This window comes from Pteropus alecto, unplaced genomic scaffold (genome assembly GCF_000325575.1).
Source record: "Pteropus alecto unplaced genomic scaffold, ASM32557v1 scaffold61, whole genome shotgun sequence".
NCBI classification, from domain to species: Eukaryota; Metazoa; Chordata; class Mammalia; order Chiroptera; family Pteropodidae; genus Pteropus; species Pteropus alecto.
In genome coordinates, this window is record NW_006434835.1 from 581,907 (window position 1) to 598,029 (window position 16,123).

A 16,123-nucleotide genomic window follows, 5' to 3' on the forward strand; every position below is an offset into this window, starting at 1 on the left:
TGCAGCTGCCGCCCCTTCTCCCAGCCCGAGTCTGAGGGGACATCTGTTTAAGGCAACAAGGCCCATGGGAAGGCGTCACCCTGGCAGGAGGGCCTAGGGCTACGGCAGTCAGGGGTCACAGGCGTCCTGCCGCCGTCCCTCCCGTGCCCTGGCCTCCCGTGCCCAGGCGTGACCCCCAGACAGGCTCCCCCCCGGCCGTGTCTTGGAGGGACCCTGACTGAAGCAGGGCCCTTTCATTACGGCACTGGTCACGCAGTGAACCCGGGAACCTTGGCCTTGGGGCTGCTCCTGTTTCCTTTGATTGTCTTTCTCCCATTTTCTCTCTGGCTTCTTTCCAGAAATTCCTGTTAGTTGGTTATGAACCTCACAAACTGTTTCTCCATTTAAAAGAATTATCTTCTTTTCTGATCTCTTTAGAATTTAAGAGAGCTTTCCTCAACTTTATATTCTGTGCTTCTAAGTGGACTTTTAATTTCATTTAGTTTCTTCAAAGGAGCTATTTCTTGTTCCACGAACGCTTCTTGGATTCTGAGTATTGTAGGTTATAATATCCTTTCTATTCTCCTTTTGTCTGATGACAAATAGAAGTTTAAAAACAAATCTTTCCTTTCAAGAGTCTGTTTCCCCTTCTCCTTCCAGCGTGAGGGCGAGGCGTGAGCAGGCTGCTCCTGTCCTGGCACCGCCGCTGCCACCCCCTATGGGAGGAGTGTCCCTAGAGACACTCCCTTCACCGGGGACAACGAGGGACCCAGAGATGGACGCTGAGAGAGGGCCCCAAGGCCACCACCCGCTTGCATGACAGGGCTCCCCGCGTGGCTTCCCAGCTGCTGACACCGGACGGTCCTAGGACGTGGTGAGGCATGGTGCTCACCTCCCAGGAAGACCGGAGCGGAACCTGGTGTTGGTCGTCGCTGTGGGGTGATGGTGCCCCTCAAAAGGTGTGCCTATGCCCCAACCCCTGGAGCCTGTGGACGGACCTGGTTTGGAAATGGCTTTGCAGGCGTGATGGGGCCGGGCCCCGATCTGGGGGCCGCTGTCCCGATGGGGAGGGGTCTCTGGACCAGACACAGGGCAGAAGGCCACGAGACGATGGAGGCACAGACTGGGGCGAGGTGTCGGCCGGCTGGGGGACACCCCGGGTTTCCGGCCACCACCAGGCGCTGGAAGAGGCGAGGAGGAGCCACGAGAGCCTTGAGAGGGAGCGCAGCCCTGCCCGCCTTGACCCCAGGCTTCCGGTCTCCGGAACTGGGGAGAGGACATTGGTGTTAGAAGCCACCGCCCCTGCAGTGACGTGCCAGGACAACCGAAGGCACTGGCTCAGTCGTATCTGCCAGCTGACCCTGGGTTCCAGTCCAGGCGTTCCCCATGTTCCCCTAAGATGTCTCGGTTTTTAAGTCTGTGAACACAGCAGTTCCGTGAATATGAGCAGTTCCCCGGGGTTGGGCTGAGTGGCAGATGACAGTGGGGGAGACCCCACGGCGCTGAGACTCAGGTGGCTGGTGTGCCTCAGGAAGGGGGACCCCAGGGAGCCTCAGGAAGCTGGCTGCGCTGCCCTGGCCCAGCTGGGCCCGGAGGAGGGAAGGGGGGTGACGTGGCCAGTGCGGACGAGAAGCCCGAGCAGCTTGGCCGTCAGACCCCGGAGAGGAGAGCAGAGGCTGTGTGGGTGCGCGGGGGCTGCAGCGCGTCCCCGCCTGCCGGCCAGCTGGCTCGGCCCCGGTCAGCACTCAGTCAAGCGACCAACGGGGCAGGCCCTCTGCCTGGGGGGACCGACGGGAGGTGGCAGACGTGGAGGTGCTGCAGGCGGACCTTCCTGAACCGCGAAGCCTGGCTGGTCGCTCCCCGGACGAGATGCACACGTGGCCTTCGGCAGCTGCGGGGGCGGAGCAGGTGTGGCCCGTGGCCTCTCACCTTCCCCCGCCTTCGGGATTCGCACTTCGAGGCAGATGCCGGATCTGAGCTTTTCTCTCCCGAGTGGGTAGAAACGGGAGCCGGGCCGTGGGGCCGCGTTCAGGCGGCCGTGCGCAGCCGCATGGGGCCAGACCGACCCCGGGAAGCCGCCCTCCGAAGCGCGGTGGAGCCGAAACGCCGAAGGCCCTGGCGAGGTGACGGGCCACAGGCCGCCGTGCAGGGGAATCGGCTCCGGGCGACCGCGAGGGGCCGCGAGGCGGGGGTTGGCGGGGTGCGCCCTTGGTGGAGCCGTTGGGCCCTGAGGCCTCTTCGGGGCAGGGTTGGGGATCACAGGCTGCCCGCGAGGGGCCGACGGCCTTCCCTGCAGGGCCGGTGTGTCCCACGTGCAGGGCGGCGGGCCGCCCGGGAAACGGCCGGACGTGATGCTGGAGACCCCGCCCCCTGCCCCTCTCTAGGACGGCTGAGGGGCGTTGGGGTGACACGGGGAAGCTGGCTGCTGTGGAGCGGAGCCCAGCAGGAACCCCGACTCAGTGGTCGCCCAAGCGAACTGGCTCCACCCCTCGATCTCGTCTGCCCTGCGCAGCCACCACGACCCTCTCCCTCCCCGTGTCCCGGGATCACAGAGGGATTGGCGTTCGGGGACCTTCCTCCTGCTGTGAAGTGAGGCACGGCCCGTCCAGTGTGTCCCCTGACGCAGAAGGTCCACGTGCCTCCCGGGCGCCACCCTCCTGCCCCCATGGTGGTGGACAAAGGGCTCCAACCGGGGAAAGTCTAGTGTCCAGGGAGGCCAGAGGCCCAGAGGAGCGGTCCGGGGGCAGCGAGGTCCAGGTTTCGTGGGCGGCTTGGACCAGTTACTAGATCCACACATACGCTGTGGAATTTGGATTCGTCATCAGAGAAGGTCCTGAGACAGCTGGACCCTCCCTCGGTGTCCTGTCTGTGCGTGCGGTCTTGGTGACAGTGGCCATCTGCGTCCTGTCTGTGCGTGCGGTCTTGGTGACAGTGGCCGTCTGGGTCCTGTCTGTGCGTGCGGTCTTGGTGACAGTGGCCAAGATCGCAGCCATGGGAGGGAGCGGAAGGCCCCCCCTCCATGCTCCCGCAGACAGAGACGTCTCCGGGTAGGCAGGGCAGTGGGCCTTCAACCCGGCGAGGGCGGCGGGGTGCAGAGCCTCTGCCACTTCGCCCCTGCCCCCCGGAGGGCAGCTGGTGATCTGTGTGTCTCATAATGGCGGGTCCACACACCTGTCCTGTGGGCTCCTGCACCAGGCACAGGTCATAGGCGGGCACTCAAAGGTTTTCTTTCGGTCTGGGCTCACAAAGACGACACTCCCAGCGCCCCCAGATGGACTAGGCTCCCCAGCACCCCCCTCCCCCCCACCCCGCAGACTATGCTCCCCAGAGCCCCTGGCATCAGGTGATGCTGTAGGACTAGGTCCCACCTGCGGGTGGGAAGGGTGTGGTATGTGCTCCTCCGTCTCCCTCCTGGGTCCCCCACGTCTTCCTCGTGTCTGGCTGTGGAGTGAAGACCACCCATCTCTCCTGGGCCCCCATCCGGGTCCTTCACGGGAGCAGGAAGTGACCTCTGCTCTGTTGGAGGCCATCAGGGCAGTCAGCCCATCCTGGCTAATGCTTACGGAACGTGAGACGACTGATCACAAACTAAGTCCCAGTGAGTAATCAGGACGGTGACCGATTTTTACAACTCTCTTGGGAAGCATCAAACGAACATTCTGCAGAAGGCTAGCTCCAGTTTATAACGGAGTATAGGGGAGCTGGGCGTGAATAAGCCAAGGCGTATGTCCAGGTGGAACAGGTTTAAGGGGACCTAGGACACAGTCTTTTTTAAAAAGGACCTTGTAGTTAAACCCCATGGTCGATTGTATGATTTCTAAAATTACTTACTTGCTTATTTTTCAGGGTTGGACTCAGTGGATTTTAGTTTTGGAGAATCTGCTGAATGCTACTTGGAGCGGGGTAGGACTGAGGTGAGGACCGAGAAGCACACCCAGCATGCTTACTCGCAAAGACGAGGATCCCGCAGGGCCCCCCACCGCCTCCCTCTCTCCCTCCCTCCCACCGGCCGCACCTGTGTGTGCCTTGTGGAGTGTCCCGACACGGGGCTCAGGGAACCAGCCTGCGAGGGGAGTGGGCAGAGCGCCCCGAAGCGATGCGGCCTGCGGCCTGCGGCTCCTAACGTCTGTCTCCTGTCCCTCGCCTGCAGTCTGCCCGGCGTCGGGACGAGGCCTCGCACCTGCCATCTGCCAGCGTCACCGAGGCGCCTGTCTGCTTGTGCGGTTCCTGCAGCCTCTGCCCACCTCAACCAGAGGAACGGGAACTGTCTGTGTCAGCTTGGCCGCTGTATGCACCTTCACACGGCGTGGAACAGGGTTTAACTAAAACGCCGTGAGTAGCCAGAGGCTGGAAGCGGGAACTTTGGAGAGCATTTTGTCACTGAGCGCCCGAGGTCAAAACCTAGCATCCTCTTTCTAGGACTGCGTCCTAAGGCTGTGCCTGCAGGGGTGTGTGGCATCTGGCATGGGAGGTCTGCCGTGTCCCTGGACCACACACGTCTAGGAGGCAGCGTGGGCAGGGCAGGTCCCACTGGGGGTAGGGCAGCTCCGCTCAGAGCTAGCGCTCAGCAGGGTCTGCCTGTCCCAGGGCGATGCAGCACCTGCCCGGCCCTGGGGGTCTGCGGGCGAGGAAGGACTTGTCCAACGCAGGCGTGGAAGAAACACTGCGATCCGGTGGTGCTCACAGAAAAGCGGGTGTGGGATCGGGACGGGTGGCCGGCGGCCCCAGCACGTGGGCCGCTGCTTCAGGACGCTTTCTGGGAGGGGACCGGTTACCTCGGGCCAGAGCCGAGAGACGGGTCAGGGGCTGGACGTCCACTTCCCCCTCTAGGCCCATTTATCCTGTTTATACCATTTGAATTTCCTATCTGAGCAGGATTTCCTTTCGTAATTAAAAAAAAAAAAAAAAAAGCCTTCCTTAAACCGCTGAGCCCGTCACAAGCTCCTGCACATGCCGTCATTCCTGGGGTGGGCGCCGGCTTCAGTTCACTCCGTGCTGGACGTGGTTTTACCGGCCGAGTCAGGGTGTGTGCTGGGTGTGGAGAGCGGCATCACCGAGCAGAGGGAGGGGACACACAGCCGAGCCCCCACCCGCGTCTGCATTGTCCGCAAGGTGCCTGGGTTGCCTACCCATGCCCTCCCCCGCCTGGCTTCCGTGAGGCCGGGGACAGCAAGCCTGATGGAGTCATTTGACTTCTGTGAAGGGCCCTCACCTCTGACCCTGACCCTCCTACAGGGAGCCCGCTAGGCCTCTTGGTTCAACAGAACAGGCCTCGTCTTCTAAGACAACCTGACTGCAACAATTTCTTCTTAAATTAAGCAAAGAAACATCAGTGGGGGCAACTGGCTCTTCTGGAAATCTCCTGATACATCTTTGGCCCAGGCCTTCAGCACGAGTCCCCTGTGTCAAATGCCACCTGTTTTCCCCCACGTGAGGCCTGTCTGCAGTGTTCAGCCAGATGAGTAAGTCAACCTGCAGGTGTCCACGCGCGTGTGTGCACGTGTGTGCATGCACGTACATGTGCATGTGTGTGCATGCGCATTTGTGTGCGTGTGTGCATGTGTGTGTGCATTCAGCCAGATGAGTAAGTCAACCCGCAGGTGTCCGCGTGTGCATGCGCATTTGTGTGCGTGTGCGTGCATGCGTGCATGTGTGTGCATGTGCCTGTGTGCGTGTGTGCACACGTGTGCGTGCGTGCACGTACATGTGCATGTGTGTGCATGTGCCTGTGTGTGCATGTGTGCGTGTGTGCGTGCGTGTGCATTTGTGTGCATGTGTGTGCATGTGTGTGCATGTGTGCACGCGTGTGTGTGTGTGTGTGTGTGTGTGTGTGTGTGTGTGTAAGAGGTTACTGACCTTTGCCTTTCCTATTGAAAGAGACAACAGTGGCTGAGCCCTGCCACGTCTGGGCACCTCCAAGGACTGGGGTTGCATGTGTGCGTGTGTGCGTGCATGTGTGTGCACACATGCGTGTGCGGCGAGCGCCTGGGCCTCACTGCCGTGCTGACGGGCATCTCCAAACCACGGGCCTAGGACACAGCCGTAGGGCAGCGAGTCTGACTCTTCCAAACAGGTCTCGTCTTTTACAGCCTCACGTGTCGCTGGTTTGGTGCCGTGACTCTCGAGCCTGCTTTCTTGGGGTTGGCGATGCCTGCGGGGCCGTGCTGGACAGGACCCGTGTAGGACCCCCAGGGAAGGGCCCGGGCGGTGCGCTCACCTGCGGTGCGTGAGGAAGCTGCCGCTGACATGCCCGGAGCCGTCGCACCCAGGCGTGGGGCAGGACATGCCCTCCGTCTTGACTGACTTCCAGGAGAACTGGGAGCCGTTGAGGTAGCCGTCCTTCTGCCTCTTGGCTGCCAGGGGGCACCCGGACGCACTGCGGTGGGACGCGTACTTGCCGGTGATGTGGCCCTGGCCGTCGCACCCGGGCACCGGGCATCTGGCAGCAGACACAAGACACACTTTACTGTGCTGCCAGCACAGACCTGGCGGCCTCTGCGACAAAGGCACGGAACCTCGCACGCAGAAAGTCACGCTCTATGCGAGCAAAGGAGACAGGAGGGAAGTTCACGGACGGACCCCACCCAGTGGGCGAGGGGCCGGCACCAGCACTGGACACGCTGGCCGGAGGGCCTGCCGCTCCGGGGCAGACAGCCACGCCCGTGGGAGTGGGCGCCAGCCCGTGGGACAGGAGAACTCGTCTGTGGAAAAGATGCCACTGTTGGACGGGGTCACGGCTTTTATGGAAATACAGTCAATGGGAAGTTGTAGGGTTATTTTCGAAAAGGCCATTTCATAAACCTGTTTTCTCAAGAGCTAGAGAATGTGATGTGTGTTTGGCCGTGTTCTCCAGAGTTCGTAAATACCCTCCAGCCAGACAGGGTGTTAGGCGGGAGGGGCGGAGCTCGACCAGGGTGCCGGAAGGTGTCGGCGGGAAGCGCACCAGCAGGGCGTTTGTGGTGATAAATGGAAACATCGGTGCAGAGCTCAAGTTCAACTACAGGCGGACCGCTGCTGCTGGGAGTCCTCACACAGCTCACAGCAAGGGGCCGAGGACGGACGCCCGCCTCGCCGGCGGCAGCGTGCCCTTCACGGCCCCAGGCTGCTGGCTCCGGCCTGCGTTTCGTCCTAAACAGTAAAGTCTACATTCTCTATAATTTGTATCACTCATTTATACCAATAAGTTTCAATTTATTTTAATAATTTTTATTGTAAGTAATTTTTGTTTTAATCAAAAACCTTGCTGCCAAGACGGCAAGAGAGACCACAAAGTCAGAGACTCAGTACCAGGTTCATCTCAGGGGTTCCTGAGACCCGGGCTCACCGGGCGTCAGGGACTCAGTACCAGGTTCATCTCAGGGGTTCCTGAGACCCGGGCTCACTGAGCGTCAGGTCAGGCAACTGTGGGCGACCAGGTGACCGGGAGGGTTGGCGTCCCACCCCGCTCCCAGGAGCCGGGTGGCCTCGGCCGGGCTCCAGGCCTGCCTGAGAATGTGTGTAGCCGGACGGTCCTTGAAAGCCAGAACGTCTGCAGCAGGCTCACGTTTGGACGTAAGGACCACCTCTGCAGACCTTCGTGCATGCCCACCTGGTCAGCTCGCCCCCTCCTCCTACCAGGGGCCGAGGGGACTTTCTGGCGCTTTGTTATGCAGAACTTACTACATCGCCCGTGATGCAGATGGTGTGATTTGGGGTGGGTTTAAATGGTCTGACCTTGCAGTTGACTGACGTCTCAAAGGCACGAGCCCCGAGTGTCCCCCAGCTTCCCACAGCCCGCCAGGCCCCCCGGCACACGCACCTGATCGGCTCCTGGTCCTCCTTGTCTTCCTTGCTCTGTGCTATCCTGATGCCACTTTTCTTCGCCCGCGGGCACCCTGAAAGGCTAGAGGAGAGACAGGGCTTCAGCGAGGCCCCGGCCGGCTTCCTGCACCGCGGGCTCTGCGTGGAAGCGGGGGGTGGGAGCAGGTCCTCGCGGGGCAGCAGCCACGTGTGCTCTGCACACCGCGCGTGCAGGGGCGGCCGGGCGTGCCCACGCGTCCACGGCCTTGGGTCTCGATCCCACGGGCCGGCGGCTCTGTTTTACTTACTTCTTGCTGGTTCCCACGCCCGATGGAAACTAGAGAACTTTCCCCACAGCCGGCTGAGCGCTGGGGACCCAGGACAAATGGCACCGTGTTGACCGACCCTTAAACGCTTGCTTTCCGCTCAGAATGTGGAAGGGAAACCCTCTCGCTGCCGACCGCAGCCCAGAGCTCCCTGCAGTCCCGCCAGCTGGGGCGCGTCGGCAGCCTCGCCCAGGGCAGGCAGACCGAGGGGCGCAGACCGAGGGGCGCAGACCGAGGGGCGCAGACCGAGGGGCGCGGGCCTGGGGGCGCGGGCCTGGGGGCGTGGTCGCACGGCCGCCGTCTCAGGTGGCGTCTCAGCCTTCTCCCGAGTCCCAGGGTGCCACCGCGCTTCCATAAAATGGGACACGGAAGAGCCACCGGCGTAGCGAGGTGGTGCTGGTGACTTCAGGTCCGTCCTGCCGCTCTCGTCCATATTTGTGAGTCCTTCAAGGTCCACGTCCGACCCCAGCAAAGTCACTCAGCGGTGTTCTCTCCACTGAACCTCCGGTGGGTTCGGACCCACGTGTGCTGGGGACACCACTCGAAGCCCCCTCTGCCCTGGCCTGTGTGGACCGCAGGGCCCTTCAAGTTCATGCACTTGACCAGAACGTCACCCGGCTCTGTCGGGGCTTTTTGATCTGGGAGGACCACGCTACCATCGGCCGTTTGTCCCGCTGTGAAGCTTGGAGGCCCGCGGCCGTCCTCGAGTGGCACCCAGCCGTCCCCTGCAGAGCCTCTCCTCACCGGCCCGCTGGTCCCGACCTGCCGCTGCTTCCGGCACCGGCCCCGCATCTTCTGGTGCCGCTTCACCTCCGAGGGACGCTGCCACGGCCCCGCCCTGCACAGCCGTCCTGCGTTCCCGAGACCGCGCGTGACCCCTCGCAATGTGGTGACCGGACTCCGAAAACCAAGTTCCACCTGAGTGGCTCCCACGTGCCTGTACCCCAGACTCCACCAAGCTGGGTCCCTTGTTGTCGTCAAAGCGCTTTGGGCTGTGTAGGTGCTGCCGCCGTTAGGACATTTTTCTGGTACCCTTCCTCCTGGCGACCTCCTGGAACCCCGACCCCCGTCGGCTCACGCATCCCCTGTCCTCCCACACCCGCTCCTCCCCACGCATCCCGCCCCCCGCCCTCGCAGCCCCCCTCGGCTCAGGATCCCGCCCCGTGGCTGGGTTCAGACCCGCCCACCTGCCCCACCTGCCCCACCTGTCCTGGTCCTGCCTTGGTGACTAGGCCCCTATGTACATCCACATCTAGGCCTGCGCCTCCGCCCATCGCGCTTGTTGGTGTTTTAGGGACAAGTCTCCGGTGCCGCCGTGGCTCCGCCGTGAGGACAGTGCCCGGCAAGGCTGGTGCTGGGCCGCCCGCACCAGGGCCACGCGAACACGCACCTGCAGCTGAGGAGGGGGAGTCACAGGTCGTCACAGCTGCTCCCGGTGGATCCACGGCCTGAACGTGTGGGGACCCTGTTCTGCGTCTGGTCACTGTGGCCCTGGAGGGCAGGGAGACGCTGCAGACCGTGACTGACGTGTGCTGGGGCGCGGTTAGCAGCGGCGGCGAAGCACTGTGCTCCAGGTGCACCTTGTCCAGAGCAGGTGCGCAGGTGGCTCCACCTCCTGCTCTGCTCTGGGAGACGGCGCTGGGAGCAGCTGGGAGCGGCTATTCTGTGAGTGCCGATGGCCTGGAGAGCTGCAGGCCCAGGGCGTGGGCCGCCTTCTGTCCTCCACCGGTGTCCACTTCACACGAGGTGCTGACCGAGGGCGACTCCTTCGCCTGACAGACTGTAGCCGCACTCACACTGGCGGTCGAGGGACACTGCTGTGGTGCCCGCCACATGCCCACAGCCGCCCACAGCTGGAGTGTGTTGGAATCAAACCAGACCTGCTCCCAACGCTGCACGGACCCTGGTACCGACGTGCCGCTGACGTCTGAGCTGAAGCAGCTTCATCTGCAAGCTCATGATGGATCAATGCCCACCGCGTGGGATCTGAGCTTCGTACATACAAGCGTGTAAAGTGAATCATGAGCAGATTCACGTGACGCCAAGCAGGAAGCGATCAGTGGGAAACACGTGGACAGAAGCGGCCGGCAGACGTCCACGCTCAGGTGTGCAGACGTCACTGCCTGGGGGGGGCCCGGCCGCGAGGGGGCCGGGCGGGTCCTTCCGAAGATAACTAGGGTGGCGTGGGCTGTGCTTGCTCCCGCGTGTGCTCGAGTTCTGGATTCAGGTCTATCCGCTCGAAGCCGCAGCCTTGCTCTGGCGCCCCTTCTGGAGGGTCCACCGTCCACCGTGCACTGCTGCCCGGCTCACCTGTGCCCCGGCTCCACGGGACCACGACCTTCGGTCTACGCAGTGGACCCTGGGGGACGTTTGGTGATGTCTGGAGACGTCCTGGGTGGTCACGAACGGGGTGCTGGTGCTTCTGGCCTCGAGTGGGTGGGGCCGGGACCTGCCCAGCAGCCCACAGCGGTGACCCCACCAGCCTGGGTAGAGGGTGAGCAGGAGCCCCGGGCGAGGCCGGTCCCGCCGCCCTTGGCGCACATGTCACGCCCCTCACGGGCCTGCGCTGCTGGGCAGGGCTCCCTCAGGGCTGGCGGGCGGGCACAGGCACACGGCTTGAGCCGAGGCGCCATGAGGCAGCTCCGTCCCTAATCCAGACCGCGCCAGCCAGCTGGGAGCGTCGCCTGCTCTGCCCCCCTGGGATCTGGTCCCGTGGGCGGCCACAGGGTGGAGGCCCACGCAAACCGTCCGCTCCGCTGCATCGAGCCGACGGCCCTCCGGACAGCTGGCCTCGCTCTGGCTGTCCCCTCCCTCCCTTTTTTATTTTCCCTGTGGGACGCACATAAAGCTGAAGGGCTCGCCCCTTTCTGCCCGCCCGCTTTGCATCAAACGCAGAGATGGGAGCCGGCAGCCGCCGGGAACCTGCGTTTATTTCCTTATTAGGCGCGGCCCTGCCTTCCATCGCTGGCAGGTCTTAGCCAGAAACGTCCTTTTCCTCACAGAACGGAACCAGAGAGCCTTGCTCCTGACCACGGGGTCCCTGTGGGCATCGTGTCAAAAGCGTCTTTCATTTCTGGCACCAATGCCAGGGCCTGGCACGAAACAGACGCTCACGAAATGCTTGCTGTGCGTCCGCTGGCATAGAACTTTGCTGTCTCATGTGACCGAGGCACAATGCTCCCGTCTAGACTCTTCCTCTTCCCGGGAGGGACCGTGCGGAGTCTGTAAGGCGAGGCCCCGCGTGTCCGGCTGGGCTGGCCCCTGAGCAGGGCAACTGCGCAGCCTGTGGCTGAGGCTCCCTCTCAGAGACTGACTCTCGGCGCCATCAGATGCCTGCCTGTCACTGCCTGTCCCCCGGGGCCGCGTACCCTTCCCACACCCTCTCCGTTCAGAGACGTGCTGCTGGCGGACCTCGGCAGTGTTTCCGGTGGCCAGAGCCAGCTGCAGGCCGAGCGCACGAAGGGGACCCCGTGGTGTGGCGCGAGGCCAGCCTGCCTTCCAGGTGAGGCGCCGAGCGCTCTGCCCGACCCCATTCGCCAGCGCGGTCAGGCCCGCTAGCCGGGCCGCTGGCATCATCCCCAGGCAGGAAGGGTGCCGACGAGGGGAACGAGGGGTTCAGGAGAAGGATGAGCACCGCCACGTACCTCCGATGGGAAGCGTAGTTGCCAGTAATGTGCCCGGAGCCGTCGCAGCCAGGGGTGGGACACCTAAGACGAAAACCGAAAAACGCACGTTGGACGATTTACTTGAAAGGAACGAAGCCCCCTGAACCACGAACTGCCTTCCTCCTCCGGGAGGCGACTCCCCGGAGCGCCGGGCCCCTGGCTGGCCTGCGGTGTGCTCGGCAGTTGCCACCACCAGCCTGGGCCGCCTCGGCCTTCCAACACAGCGACACTTGCCAGGGGACCCCCAATCTCAGGGGCCGCCGAGGCCCTGAGAGTCCCTGGGCACCCCGATCCCTCGGCTCCTTACCCCAGAGCCCCTGCCCCCCACAGACGCCCTCGTGCCTTCCCTTCGGTCACTTGAAGGTCAGTCGAGCCCAGAGACCACAGGCTTGCTGTCACGCCACCCACGTGCAAGGCCAGATTTTGATGTGAAAACGCACACACTCGCCCGCCCCAGACAGCACCACTGTCGGCACCCGTTAGACGGCCGCATGGCTGGCCGACGACGGCGGGTGGGGTGGGGCGGCCGCGGGCCGGCAGCACCTGCCACAGGCTGCATGGCCTTTGGACTGCCGGCTGGGCGCGCTGGGCAGGGGGACTGGCCTCAGGACTCTGACGGCCACTCTGACTGGCTCGGGGAGGGCACAGGTCTCTCCCGACCACCCAGGCCACGTCGGCCAGACACAGGCCGCGTCTCGGGTGCTGGCTATGCCCCTGCCCGGCGACCTCGTCCACTCGCTTTAATGGGAGAGAACTTTCTAAAAACAGAGCTTTGTAGTCACTGCTGTCCTGCGGCCTCTGACACGCGCCCCGTCGGGAGCGACCAGTGCCACAGACGGTGTCGCTTTGTTATTTCTGTTGCATCTGTGCCCTCCACAAACGTAAAAATAAAGGATAAGAATTAAGAAAAAATTCTTCTTTCTTTCCATTAAATTTGTAAGTCTCGAGAAACAGCAAGAATAAAGTGACTTAGTAAGCAGAGTCATCACCCAGTAGTGACTCCCCTGGACGCCTGGCAAGGACACACATCACAAATTTTAATCTTAAATATTTAATAAGTGGACTGCTTCCAATTGATTTCAATTTGCTTTCCACTCAGAGAGCCACCTTGACTACTGGATGTCAAACCAGGCCGGCAGATGACTTGCTTACAGAGGGGCATCCTCAAGGTCAGAGCCAAGTTGGGGTGGCAGCGGAGATACGTTCAACTGTACGGATGTCATTTTTCGACACTGGGATGTGCAAACAATTTTTGGTCTTTAGAAATCGTCGAATTCTCCTTTAGTCCCAAGGAAGGGAACGTAATTCTAGGTCTGAGGGCATAGAAGTTGACTGTTCAAGCTTAATGGTAGCTCATGCCTTGTGAGAATTAAAAAGTAACTTCACGAAAGTGGAACAGAGACATTGGGGCGCAGCAGATGCAGGATCCGAAAACCAGGAGTTCGAGACAGAACGATGAGGTGCTTACAACAGCATCGGTATTGGGGACAAACCCCCACCTGACGGCTGGCCTGACTTCCGTCAGACTGACAGCTGTTCATTCTTGATCGCAAGACTATTCTGTCGGTTGCGAGGTAATTATTTCCTAAGTGACGAGTTAAACAACTGAACTTAAACGGCTGGTTGGTTTCCCCAGTGGCACCCCGTGTGGACAGGGCCCCGGACGCTCACACAGGGAGGAAACCCTGACGGCGGTAAAAGCACCCTCGGTAAGAGCAGCTCATCTTCATGCAAAAACGCATCCAACAACAAATGTTTCTTAACGACAGTGACGTATATGTGGCCTTGCTTTATGCTCAAAAGAAACAATCATCTTTAAACTTGTCCTCATTTAAGCACTTAGTGCAAATTTATTTAAAATTTATCCGTTTTAACGAGTGGAAATTTTTTCATATGCCTTTTTTATTTCAGTGGGGGTGGGAGGAAGTTGACATATTCTGGTCAAGTTTAAAGTGAGGCTTTATAACCGAAATTATACAAATGAAAATCAGATTTTACTAACTATAAAAAAGGAAAAGATTTTCGGAGTAGTTTTCATGGGATTAAACCATTTATAAACATATCTTCTGATTAAAAAAAAAGAGAGGCGTTTAAAATGTCCTTTATCAACAAAATGTTGATGTGGCTCATTCTGCAGCTTCCACTGTGTCAGGAGGAAACAGTGTCCCTGGAGGGTGGCCTTGCCTTCTCGGAGGCCTGGCTGTCTCGAGGACTTCAAGCTGGGCAGACTGTTCCCACCCCAGGTCTGCCGAGAGCCCCCCGGGGCCGTGGGGGGTTCACCTGGCTGTGGCGCGGAGGCCGGCAGGCAGGGAGGGGCACAGGGCTTGCTCAACTCTGGGGGTGCTCCCGCCCCCCAGGCCGCTGTGCTCCCTCAGCTCCCCGAGGAGCCGCGCCTGGCGCTCAGGGGCACAGTCTGCTCTGCTGGCCTCAGCGGCTCCCCGGGCCGTGTGGGTCAGCGCGACCCGTGTCCCGGCTCCTCCGTCTCACAGTGGCTCTGGGTTTGCATTTTTACGTGATTACCCAAGACTTTAAGGTTTTCTTGAACTCTCAGGTTTGCACACGAATTTGCTAGAAACCTCGGCGTGCAAAAACACAATTTTCCGAGGCCGGCGAAGAGGTTGTTATTCATCCAGCAGAAGGGTCTGTACTTCTCTGGTGGAGCCAGCTCCGGGGCCCCGATGCAGGGCCCTGTAAAGATCCATGAGCAAAGTCCGACTCGCATCTCCCCGCGTGGGAGCGCCTTTTCCGCGAAGGCGGCCGTCCCGCGCGGGGGGCTCAGAGTCCCCTCGCCGGATGGAATCAGACAGCAGCGTGTGCTGCGCAGTGCGGGTTTGAAATGGCGGAAGAGACTGGCAGGGTTTCCATGGAAACTCCCCATGAGGCAGGCCCAGGTTCCCAGCACCGAGGAGCTCAGGCAGCCGGGGACCCACACCGCCACTCGGTGGGCCTTGCCGCCAGGTGCTTGTCACGGACAACAGCACTGCGTCTGCCTGAGTCCCTGTGGTCGGGACGTGAGGTCGTGCTAAGTAAAACATCTGCTTCGTATACTCTGCCTCTTCCACTCCAAAGGTACCACTGGAAGACACGCCGAGAAAGCACATGACGAGTAAACAATCTTAACATCGCCCCGCGCCTCCTCATGGGTGACTACGAGGCAAGCGTGATCCTTCCCCTTATCCGCGATCTTCATTGTCCTGGGATTTATGTCACACCGAGAGAAAATGCTCTGGGGTAGTGCATGTTATTATCTGGCTAGAAAGATTGGTCTTATACAGATATTTAAGAATGGTTATGGAAAAATCATAATAAAAAATATTCAACTGTTTGAAGAAACCAGGCAAAAGCCAAAAACAAACAAACAAACAAAAAAACAAAAAAACCCCACAAAAAACGAAACTAGGACCACTTGCAAATTTTTGGATTTATGATTTCATGGAACCAGTTCTCAAGGAGGAAAAACCAAGGCAGATCTGAGACATCGAAGAGACGCCTGAGCCTGGGCCTCCCAGGACGCTGTCCTCCTCACGGCTCCCTCCCATCTGTCCCCAGGAGCGACGCATACAGGATACATACAGGAATCACTGCCGATCGCGCCTACGTGGAGGTCATAAGACACATCCCCTAACGCCCAAAGGAGCTCGAGACCTATGCAGCCAGCTACACGATCATGCCAATCCTGTCACGTTGCACTGGCACACGCCACGCAGACGCGACGGCGGGCCGGCCTGCTTCTCCGGCCTGCCCCCCAGCAGGACATGGAACCTACGACTGTTGTTTGCTCCCGCCTGTAAACCGCCACCTTGAAACAGGGTTGCAGCAAGGCGAAAAGTTTACTCTGCTGACCGAAGCCACAGCATCGCTCGCTTGTTCGTGAGAAAATGCTTCACAGCGTATCGCCCTATCTGTCAAAACTAAGTATGAGAATCTGAGAAACAGTTACGTTAGGTAAAACATTTAAAATACGAATTTAAACGAAGAATCTCGTAAAGGCCGAAAGTACTGCCATCGTGTTTGGACTGTGGCTGGACTGGTCCGGGTGACCGACCGAGCCGGCCTGCCTCCAGAAGCTTCGTCGTGAATGTGCCCTGATTTTGGGGGTGGTAGCTAAGACATACAGAAAGAGGTTCACGGACTATTTGGGATCCTAATATGGACTGTCGGACTGACTGACTGAGCTCTCTGGAGAAAGTCACTCTGCGTTCCTTCAGCTGTCTTTTTTGTGTCTTAAGGGGACTTAACGAGTAAAATATAAAATATGAAAAAATATAATTTTTTTCTTACAGCCCTCAATTTTTAAAGAAATCATAAAAATATAAAATGAGGCCTTGTCTCTAGTAGCGAAATTTATTAGTAAATTGAAATAAATAATTCAAG

The 16,123-nt window shown here is 60.1% G+C and overlaps 1 protein-coding gene across 1 annotated transcript in view; it reads right to left on the reverse strand.

Annotated features, from left to right (window-relative positions):
- Positions 1 to 16,123, reverse strand: part of MYT1L (myelin transcription factor 1 like) — a 77,625-nt gene that overhangs the window by 13,698 nt on the left and 47,804 nt on the right. Inside the window, exons 14-16 of the mRNA XM_025045783.1 lie at positions 11,729 to 11,791; positions 7,778 to 7,861; positions 6,197 to 6,418 (exon numbers count right to left, since the gene is read on the reverse strand). Of these exons, the coding sequence (XP_024901551.1) occupies positions 6,197 to 6,418; positions 7,778 to 7,861; positions 11,729 to 11,791 (369 nt within the window). The remainder of the gene's footprint in view (positions 1 to 6,196; positions 6,419 to 7,777; positions 7,862 to 11,728; positions 11,792 to 16,123) is intronic.